This window comes from Aulonocara sp. 'chitande type north' Nkhata Bay, linkage group LG20 (assembly GCF_057382095.1).
Source record: "Aulonocara sp. 'chitande type north' Nkhata Bay isolate Kocher_YH1m ecotype deep benthic linkage group LG20, A_spYH_male_GT1.1, whole genome shotgun sequence".
Classification (NCBI taxonomy): Eukaryota; Metazoa; Chordata; class Actinopteri; order Cichliformes; family Cichlidae; genus Aulonocara; species Aulonocara sp. 'chitande type north' Nkhata Bay.
Window position 1 is genome coordinate 15234208 of NC_141363.1, and position 10566 is coordinate 15244773.

The 10566-nt window shown below is 40.9% G+C and overlaps 1 protein-coding gene across 1 annotated transcript; it reads right to left on the minus strand.

Annotated features, from left to right (window-relative positions):
• Positions 1-847: 847 nt before the first annotated feature.
• sars1 (seryl-tRNA synthetase 1) lies at positions 848-8220 on the minus strand. The gene is made up of 11 exons (XM_086278110.1): positions 8017-8220; positions 6988-7058; positions 6787-6867; positions 6527-6685; positions 5434-5577; positions 5153-5308; positions 4607-4828; positions 4308-4437; positions 2752-2909; positions 2425-2554; positions 848-1721 (listed from the first exon to the last, which is right to left on the minus strand). The coding sequence occupies exons 1-11, from the start codon at positions 8150-8152 to the stop codon at positions 1555-1557; spliced, it is 1554 nt and encodes a 517-aa protein (XP_086134236.1). The 5' UTR covers positions 8153-8220; the 3' UTR covers positions 848-1554.
• Between the last annotated feature and the right edge of the window lie 2346 nt (positions 8221-10566).

A 10566-nucleotide genomic window follows, 5' to 3' on the forward strand; every position in this document is an offset into this window, starting at 1 on the left:
CTGATAACCAGCCAGCCAGACATCTAAGCAAGATGTTTTATTGTGTTTAAAAGCTCTTTCGTGACACGAAGATCAGGACAAAAATAATTAAATATAAATATAAATACATACATATGTGTGGACTGTTCTAAAGTAGAGGTAGACTAACTCTTCTCTTTGCTTAGCTAAGCTTTTTCTTTAAGATATTTTATTTTTGGGATGTAATTGAATAGTTGCTGTAGAAACAGACAGTAAACGAGTAAACACAGGTAACAAAGGTGCCGCTGGTTGAGAGTGAAACTGGGGATGTGGCATGTGGTAGTACACACCCTAACACCTCTGCAGTATTAGAAAATCCAGACCGGTGACAAGTCAAAGGAAAACCCTGAACCTTTTGACACTGAGAGCATCTTTAACATATCTATTTACAGCCATAATATTATAGAATACTGAAGTTTGTGTTAGAAAAAGCTCAGAATTTGTTTTCATATGGTTACTGGTGATCTCATATTGACACCTTAACTAGAGATTTGATTTAGCCTTCTTTACTGCGGTCACAGCTCATTACACCACATTCAGATGCTTTGATAACTTTAATGCAGTCAGGCTTGAAGTCATTAGGGGCACGGCTGCTTGGACACACATATATACAGGCAAACAACTGCTACCATCTAATTTGCCTTCCTAAACCAGATCTCTCTACTTTGTGAACTGGGTGCCTATTAAAGCATTTTGAATGTAATTGGTTAATAAACAGCCTGGCTTGCTGTGTGGTTAGTCACATTACCATCACCACTGATCTAGTCTGCTTTGTGCATATACTTAAAAACAAACAAACAAACAAACAAACAAACACAAGAACTTCCAGTTCAACTGTATTTATTGTTTACAGTGCGTGCCACTTCATCAATGCGCAATTATATATATATTTGTCTTAGCAAGTACATACAGGAAACATCAACGTCTCGAGGTGGAGAAGAGCATCGTGTTAAACAGTGGATGAAAATGATGATTGTGGTCAGACAACGCAAAGAGAAGCCTAAACCAGACAGTTAAAATACCCAACCATTCACTTCTCACAGTCAACAAACGGTGAGTTCAGACAGTTTTTGAACACATTATCAACAATGCCCAACATCCTGCAAACATACTTTTTATAACATATTCCCAAAAGACTGCTTGTATCAAATCAATGACAGAAATAGACAGAAAAGAAGCCTGACTCTCAGCACAGCTGCCGACACGCTCCATGAGGTGTCGGCAGCTGTGCTTTAGGCTTCGTGTTCGTGATGTCATACAGTGATAGAGGGGTGAAGTGACCTGGGGATGGCTGACTAAAGGATCCCTTTTTGTGGCAAGCTTTATGTGAATGATGAGATGACATAACACCACCCACTCAGACGGACACAGATGGAACAGAGCCGAGCGTTCACATTACCGTTAAGTGCCAATTTCAGGTTTAGTTTGTGAGACGTGACAAACTAATCCCTGATCATTACAATTCAAGCAACAGTCTGTTCTATTAGTGTGCATCTGTGAGGCTGGTGAGGCGACACTGCTGCTGTGTGCCGGGGTCTACGAATCGTTCACGGACATGTTCTCTATGGCATCGGGCAGGTTCTGGTCTCCGCCGCCTCCTCCCTGCTTCTTCTTCTTCCCTCCTTCCTGCTGTTTCTTTGATTTCTTGGACATTTCCTGATCAATGGGAGCTGGCTTGACAAACTTAATGATCTCTGTCAAACCTGAAGATGGGAAAAACAACAAAAACAAACATTTAATATATCCAATATTTTACATTTCTTGTCTTAAAAACATATTTTCCCTTGTTTTTCCAACCATCTGGTAGAATGCACCAGAGGGTGACAGCTACGCTCCTGCAAGCTGTTTGCTGACAGTCACTGAACAAGAATGTTAATGGCGCACAGACTACATATAAAGTAAATAATATAAATAATAATAATAAATAATAAATATATAAAGCATGGATGCAGCTTCTGGGTATGAGAAGTGAAGTCTGTGGTCACGTTTCTTAAACTTTAATTTTTTTTAAATGGCCAGCAGGGGGAAGCCTTGAGCCTTTAAACTAACCATCTCTAATATAAACAATCACTGTCATGACACTGTGTCAAATATGATATGTAGAGATGTTAGGAGTCATCTTAGTTTAACTTGGGACAGAGGCAGGGTAGCAGTCAGTCCCTGTGATCAGCTTCAAGTGTTGGATACACATACGATTGACGGATATGGATGTTAACATGTACCTCTCAGCTGGACAACACTTCCAAAAATGTCAATTTTTTTTCCTCTAAGAAAGCTGCAAAGCATTTGAAATTTGTTCCAAATGCTAAGTATTATATGGAGACAAACGCAGTTGAGATGATAGTGTACATTAACATCAAAAGTCTCTAGGTGCAGTAAACAGGTAAGAAAGCCAGCACAGCTTACCAGGAGGCATGAACTCCCTGAGCTTCTCTGGAACAATGATTCCTTCTTCAGTTTGGTAGTTCTCTAGGATGGCACACATTACACGTGTGGTGGCGCACATGGTTGCATTCAACATGTGCACAAACTCCGCCTACAAAACACACAGACAACGAGAGATATGAATTTAGAGTGTGGCTACAGAAAAGTGAAACGCATGTGCAGGGGGAAGCAAGTTAAGATTTTTCTGCTTCCCAGTAATTCGCTTTATCTTTGATCCCTTACGAAATAGCAGACAAGACACACAAACTGCATTAGTTCTTGTACGCTGTGTTGGAACTGAGCACTCACCTTGTCCATCATTTTTTTGGTCTGTCCGTAGCGGATGCGCAGCCGCCTGGCCTGGTAGTCTGTGCAGTTTGAGCAGGAGACCAGCTCTCTGAAGGCCCCTGAGCCGGGGAACCAGGCCTCCAGATCCAGCTTCTTACTGGCTGCATGGTTCAGGGCACCTACAGTACACATGAAGGAGAGAGCAGTTAGTTTATGTCAGGGGTGCCCAATCCCGGTCCTCGAGAGCTACCGTCCTGCAGCTTTTAGATGCATCCTTGTTCCCACACACCCGAATCAAATGAATGGCTTGTTATCAGGCCTTTGCCAAACACGATGGCATGCTGAAGAGGTAATCAAACCATTTGATTCAGCTGTGTTGGAGTAGGGATGCATCTAAAAGCTGCAGGATAGTAGCTCTCGAGGACTGGGATTGGGCAGCCCTGGTTTATGTCATGGTTGAGTTATAAAGAAATCATCTAAAACTCTTTCTGCTTGTTTGAAGCACAGTTAGGTGAATGCCTAGCAGGTAGTGCTGGATATTACGTTTATCTAATTTATCTACAGAAGGAATTCAGTTTGTAATGTTTCAGTTCCATCAGATAAACCACAAAGAAATTCATGAAGCATTTTCATACTGTCTTCATTTTTCCACATACAAATGCAGGTGACCCAGACGCAGCCTGGTTGTGTCATCTTCAACTGTCTGCTGTGCATGTTTAACTCAACTCTGTTCATGCTGCTTCAAACAATTCACCCCTAGTGGATGTTATACAGAGTTATACTGGACTGATAGTTCAGATAGTGTAAAAATCTAATTATTGACTAAATGAAGAACACATTTATCCTGTTTGTAATGCGTTCTAGATTTTGTAGGCCTACATGTGCAAAACAATCATTCATTTTTCAATGTCTGTCCACTGTGCTGAAAGTAATTACTGAAGTGGATAGTTCAAGTCATGAATGACTGTCCAACTGAGGGATGGTATTTATGTACAAACATGCATGATGATTGGTTTGGTGAAGGTCAGTCCATGTGTCTTTCTTTTCTTCTTCATGCACAATTTAAAAAAAACAAAACAAACTGTTTGTATTGGATTTCTTTTAGTTTCCAACACAAACAGACTTGATGCTGTACCTTCAAGAATGGGCCACATTCACGTCTGATATTTATTCCGTCTCACTTTAGGGTGAGACTGAATGTGTGTGGATATAAGAAATCAGTAATATGTAGTACACAGGATGGCCCAACAGTTGTGTTTCTTCCTTCCTACCAAAACACTTGGATATGTAATATTTATAATATATTTAAAGTTGTCACTTTCAATTGTGGTATGGTTAGCTGTAGTCTCATGGTATAATATTACTGTATTGCAATACAGTGATTCTGTGATATTCACAATGTGAGACCATCTACAAAATATAAGATCTGAGTAAATGATGGAGAAGAAAAAATATCCCTAAAAAATAAAAAGACCTGAATTAAATATTTATTCCTTGTATTGTGTTGTCTGTGTGTGTCCAGCAACTAAAAATGCTCAGTGTGGTATGAGGAGTGAGAGTGCGTGTATTTGACCTACCAGAGACAATGTTGACGATACGATAAGGAATTCCTAGTGACTGGTAGAACTCTTCTGCTGTTCCTATCATCTCATCGAACATCTCCCATGATTTGCCGTCATGCGGTGAGGCATAGACAAACTGCTCAATCTACAAGCAGACGTAGAAGAAACAATGTTTAAAATTAAAAGCAAAAAGTACTTTTGTTATTAATGTTTTTGAAACTATATTAGTTTTAATCTGACATATTGTTTTTGAATAAAAATAAATTTAAAAATGTAATTATACAAAAAAATATCACAATTTCAACAAAACTGACCTTCTCAAACTGGTGCACTCTGAAGATCCCACGGGTGTCTCGGCCATGGGAACCCACTTCCTGTCTGAAGCAGGTGGAGAAGCCAGCGTAGCGGATGGGCAGGTCCTCTGGTTTGAGCCATTCTTCCCTCAGGAAGGCAGCGATGGGCTGCTCTGAGGTGGCGATGAGGTATTTCTCATCTATGGAACTGTCATCTGATTTCTCACTTCCCTTTCCGATGACCTGACAGAAACACGTAGAGAGGTTGAAGAGGGAACCTAAATCCATGTATAGACATATTTGTTGGTTGCCAATCTTCTTTTCTGCCACACTCCAATTATCTTCTACTGGATTCAGAGCAGGCAGGCTGCCCAAGTCCACTCAACTCACTGTCATCATCATCAGGATACCAGTTTGACACGGTTGGGACTGTAAATCTAATAACGAGAACTATTCACACAATATCTACAAAAATGCAACTGCTGCATCTCTAATGCACAGGTTTTATATTTTTACCACTTTGGAACAAGTATACTGCATGCTCCAATTCAGAGACAGTCTCCATACCTTGTAAAGCTCTTCATCAAACTGGCTGAGCTGGGCGACTTCCTGCATGACCTCCTTCCTCATGAAGAAAGGTGTGTACAGCATGGTGTAGTTCTTGCTGTAGAGGATCCTTAAGGCAAAATTGATCAGAGCCTGCTCCAGGAACACCAGGGGACCCTGAACACAGCAGAGAGGAGATAAACAGCTGGTCAGTAAAGGAAAGGAAGAGGAAAGGGAAACCTGGTCATGCTACTATGTGTTACTTTGTTTCTCTACTTACTTTTCTTCATATGAAAACATACCTTGAGAAAATAACCTCTGCTGCCAGCTACAACTGCTCCCCTCTCGCCATCAAAACCATCGATCATGACCACCAGGTCAACATGGGAGTACTTCTTCTGGGCAGTGCAGTCACCCCAGGTACGCTCCACCTTATTGTCTGCATCCTGACAGCAAACAATAAACAATTTGATTGTATGATCAGAAAATCTTGAACTGACAAGACATTTATCATACTACCAGATTCTGTGAATTACTAATAAGGAAAACATGTGTTTTTATTTTCAGATTCACAAAAAGCTCAAAGTTTATTTGAAGGTTTTAATGAGGTGTTAAAGCTGTATTATGCTGCCAGAATTGCCTGAAAGCCACACTCTACAAACCTCTGGAACTCTGAAAAACTATTGGAATTATATCAGTGTTTTTATGTTGTTTGTGAGGAGAGCACTGTTTATCTGGGAAGACTATAGCATATGAATAACTTTCACACGAATGGTGAGTGACCTTTCACTTTTGGGTGATGTGGACCCAGATTAAGCCAGCAAATACTCCCCACAGCACAATACATTAAATCAATTATCAGGACTTGACAGCGAGACACCCTGCTATTTGCTGGTGATCCAGTCTTGTGTCATCGAGTTTTACTTTTCACTTTATGGGTGATCAGCATTAGAAGGTGCAGCTGATAACAGGAAGGGTTAGCTAAATAAATGATTATACTTTTCTTCCCCTGCCTGCAACTTTTCAGTGTACAACACCAGCTCACTGCTGGCTTACAGGACCCCTCATGGTGGCTCTATTTCCCTTGCTATGGATGTGGTAAATGAACAAGGCAGAAAATTAGGACAGAAAAATCATCATGATATGATGGTGTTTTGATCTGTGCGTGGGCTGTGTCCATTTAATGGATGATAAATCAATAACCACATTCATTACAGACATGTGGATGTTATTTACAAAGAAAAAGCTGCTTCTAGCACTGACCATGTAAAAGACCATGTAGTACGATTGATGCCCAAACCAAAAAAAAAAAAAAGTCTAGCGGTCTTCTTTTCAGACATTCAAGATCAATGTTGGGCTCTAGTATTAACCCCCCCCTCAAACCAAACCACACACCTCATCATTGCTGATGGGTACAGAGGGGTGCAAAAGGTTGCCGATCTCTCTCAGGTACTCGAAACGTTCCGCCTCCAGCTTTACTCTCTCACTGTCCATCTTCTCTATCGCTTCATCCACCAACAAACGCACCTTTTTAATCTGGGTTACTGTCAGGGCCTGGCACAGGACAAAAAAAATGCAAACAAGCTTGTTAGATCTGTTTGCCATCTTACAAACAGTTATGCTGTGTAGACAGAAAAGAGTGCAGTCAGTCATACCGACAGAACTTCAGCCGTAAGAGACTCCAGGTTCTGCGCTTCTTCAGGAACAGCCTCATCCTCTCCAACTGGTTCCTTCTTCTGCATGAGCAACAAAGCAGAGGGTTAAAGACAGACAATGCTAAACCTTGTTTATTTCTGAAGGGACTGGAAAACAAATACAATGCTCAACAGTCCCCATTTAGTGTTATGTTGAAATACCTTCATTTTTTCCCCGATGCTTTTGCTGCAAAGGTTCTTTGCTTTGTTCAGGTTGTCTGCAGTGAAGCGGCCTGTCAGGGGGTAAAATCAGTGACTCAGTGCATTATGAGATTGTGTGTGTGCCACAGCAGCTGGTCTAATAACCTGGTGACATGATTTACAGTAACTAAGTATTAAACAGCCCAAAATAATAATATAAACATAACACTATCTTGGCAACTTTCATACCTGTAATAATGTACAGAAGAAATTATTAAAACTGGATCATGTTGACTATCTCAGTAGTCACACTACAGGGCGACGTTGACTTGACATGTTGCTGGCTGGGATTGCATCAGATTGACTACCCGGCATCGTTTAGCTAACCCGGCGTTAGCTTAATGGGAAACGCTGGCTAAGTCAACGGAATAATGGGAACAGGAGGTTAACTAGTGACTCGTCTTGTGAAAATTTGGTCTTAAATAACTAGGTACTTATTAAATAACAACCACAATGGCTTTTCTAGATTTGCTGAATTATGCTAGCTGCGCTAAGATTAGCGTGCTATTCACATCTGGTTATACTAAATAAAATGACAGACAAACTTCAATGAATTGCTTAAGAAACAGTGTACAACATCTATCCACTAATCAATACGGCGCAAATATAACACACCAACCAGCACGTTTACCATTTAAATTACTGACTTTCATAAGTGAGATCAGACCACTGCAGTGCAGTGAGCTTTTAGCTTGCGCAGCAACACAGTGAAGCTAACAACCAAAAGTATTCCCTAAATTTATTCTGAAGATTTTATATTTAGTATTACAATGAGCCGAATAAACAGGTGGACCCTGAATAAGTCAAAAACCTTGTTCGGTCCCATTTCGGATCAAACAGTTAACCACAATTAAACTGTAACAGTTTAAAAAAGACATTTTGTTAAATGGAGTCTGGCGTGAACTCTTCTCCATTATAAGATTCATTGACGGCTACGCTAACATTAGCATCGTTAGCCACCGCGTTGACGTTAGCTGCAGAGTGACTTACATTTTCTCCACTCTGTGTCTGCGGCCACCAGCTTGTCAACCAGGGTAACATCTTTAAACCTCTTTCTTTGAGTCTCACGGACGACTTCGGGGTCGCCGCCTTTGTCGGTTCGAAACAGGTCCAAGTCGAGCACCATCTTTCCACGCTGGCTGTCAGAGAAGAAACCGATAGAGCTCTTGCCGACGCCGCCTCCCACCGAGTTGCCAGATTCTGTTGTTCACGTAAAAAAAAAAAAAAACCCCTAGCCACGTAATCCTAGTTGTACGGAGTCCCCGACGTCCATTGAGTTCTTTTGTTACTCCAATGCAAACAAGTATTTTAACTTGAATGAGATCAATATTTTGTTCATGATAAATACAATAGACCCAAATGCTCATGTTAACTAGGGTGTATTGTCAGTTTTTAAATACATTTAATTTATGAAATTAATTGTTAAAAAACATTTATACAGAAATTATCTCTGCTGGCTAATATGTTATTCAACAATGAAGTGCCACAAACTGCATTTCCTCTTATGTCTACTTGAGGCTACCTTGTGTGAGATTTCAAGTGCTGTGGGGGGCTGCCTGGTTAGTCTGCTTATCCCTGGAGGTGTTGAACAATATCAAAATGCATGCTCCACCAGTAGATCACAAAGCAAAACCAGATCAGGGAATTTCTAATTCATCGCCTGACGATCTGCCTCCCATCACAGCTGTTCCCTGCACCAAGCAGAATGAAGTTTCTCAAATACTCTTCAAAAACAGACCTTCAAAACACAGTTTAAATGTCTGGCAGAGCAGAAGGTGAAGACCTTGTCGATGGAAGCAGATCCTGATGCATTGTTAAAATGCTTTGAAAAACCAGGGTATTCTAGAATTCGAGGACAAACTCGGGGAGCATTTAACTCAATGCATAATCGTGATAAATGACTGTGATCTCAAATTTGATCAAAATAATTGGGCCCTGATCATTAAGTTTTTCTGGTAGAACCATTCAAAAAAGCTCTGTAAAACTGCTGTGGTGCAGCTCTACATAAGAGTCACTCTTGCATTTGCAAATGCAGAAGAAGTGAGTGACCAAAAAAAAAAAACTAACTAACTAACTAATTAGCCAATTGAGATTGGCACACTGAAAAATAGCATAAATAAGAAAACATCAGCTTCTTCTTCCTCATGGGGAATAAACATCTCAGTTGGGACACCATAAAAACAGTATGTGTAAAACATGGGAACAGGGGCTGTCACAACTGGTAAGCACCTACTGTGTGTCCAGATGTACAAAAGAATTGGAAAAGTATCTGGAAACCTAAGCTCAGTGACTCACACTTGATCCCTGAAGCAAAAGCCTAAAATGTGAGTAATATACAACCTGGAGATGGACTCCTTTAGCTCAGATAATATGGCTCTCAAAATCTGCAGCACCTGAGCGACCCCTTCTTTGAAACACGTTCCGTTAAAAATAGGAAATACCGTATATTGCAATTATATTAGCAGTAATTATAATCATAACTGACCATTTATATATCCTACATTTGGAATTAGATGGTGTGTTCTCGGGGGTGAGAGACTGGTGGTTGGAGAAGACTTCAGAGGACATGTACCTGAAGGGAACAGAGGTGATGAGAAGGTGTTGCGTAGGTAAAGTGTAGAAGGACAAAAATACATATAAGAGTGGAGGAAGGTGCACACAGGTGAACTATTCTGTGCACACAGGTGAGCTGAGAATGTGCTGCCTGGCTTCCTTCTCTCCTGAGAAGAAAGCTAGGGAAAAATCGAAGTCACATTTTTCCTCTGGGGAGAATGTGACAAGGCAGCATCAGGTGGTAGTATGTAGGATGAATTTAGTCATTAAGAAGAGAAAACAAGTTAAGGCAGTCAAAGATTAAATGGTGAACATTGAAGAAAGAAGGATGTTGCAGAGAGTTCAGAAAGGAGGTGAGATAGAATTACTAGACGACTGCAGATGTACGGCTGAAGTAGGATAGTCAGAGAGATGAAGAAAGTGGACAGGGGTCCTGAGAGGCTAGGATTACAACAAAAAAAAGAGAGGTGACTTTTACAGAAAGACAAGCAGAGCCTGGACTTGCAAGAGAGTAGAGTGATTAAGGATCAAGATGGAAATGTACTAACCATTGAGGAGAGTCGCTATCTTTCTGCTGCTCCCTTTAGGGGTCGCCACAGTGCGTCTTCTGCCTTTATCTCAGTCTATCCCAAGCATCCTTCTCCATTTTGTGTGACATGTTGTGTGTCCATCCTGGTTACTTTCAATGAAAAAGTTAGCATCTTAACATCTTCAACACAGACACACATACACCTTTGTTTTATTGGTAAATGTAAATGGGATTGCTTTTTCAAACAGGGCTGCTTGTTGCTTCAGGACCTGGACCTTCTTCTTCCTGGCGTTTGTCCCATGTGACAGGGTCAGCTTTGCGAAAAATCCGTCTCCATTTAGCACGATCGAAGGCGTCTTCTGGGGCGACATTGACGATCTTCATGTCAGCAACGCGGTTACTGGCCACCGGGCTCAAGCCTCATTGCTGTTTTTGCCACTGAGCTGTCGTCTAAGCGT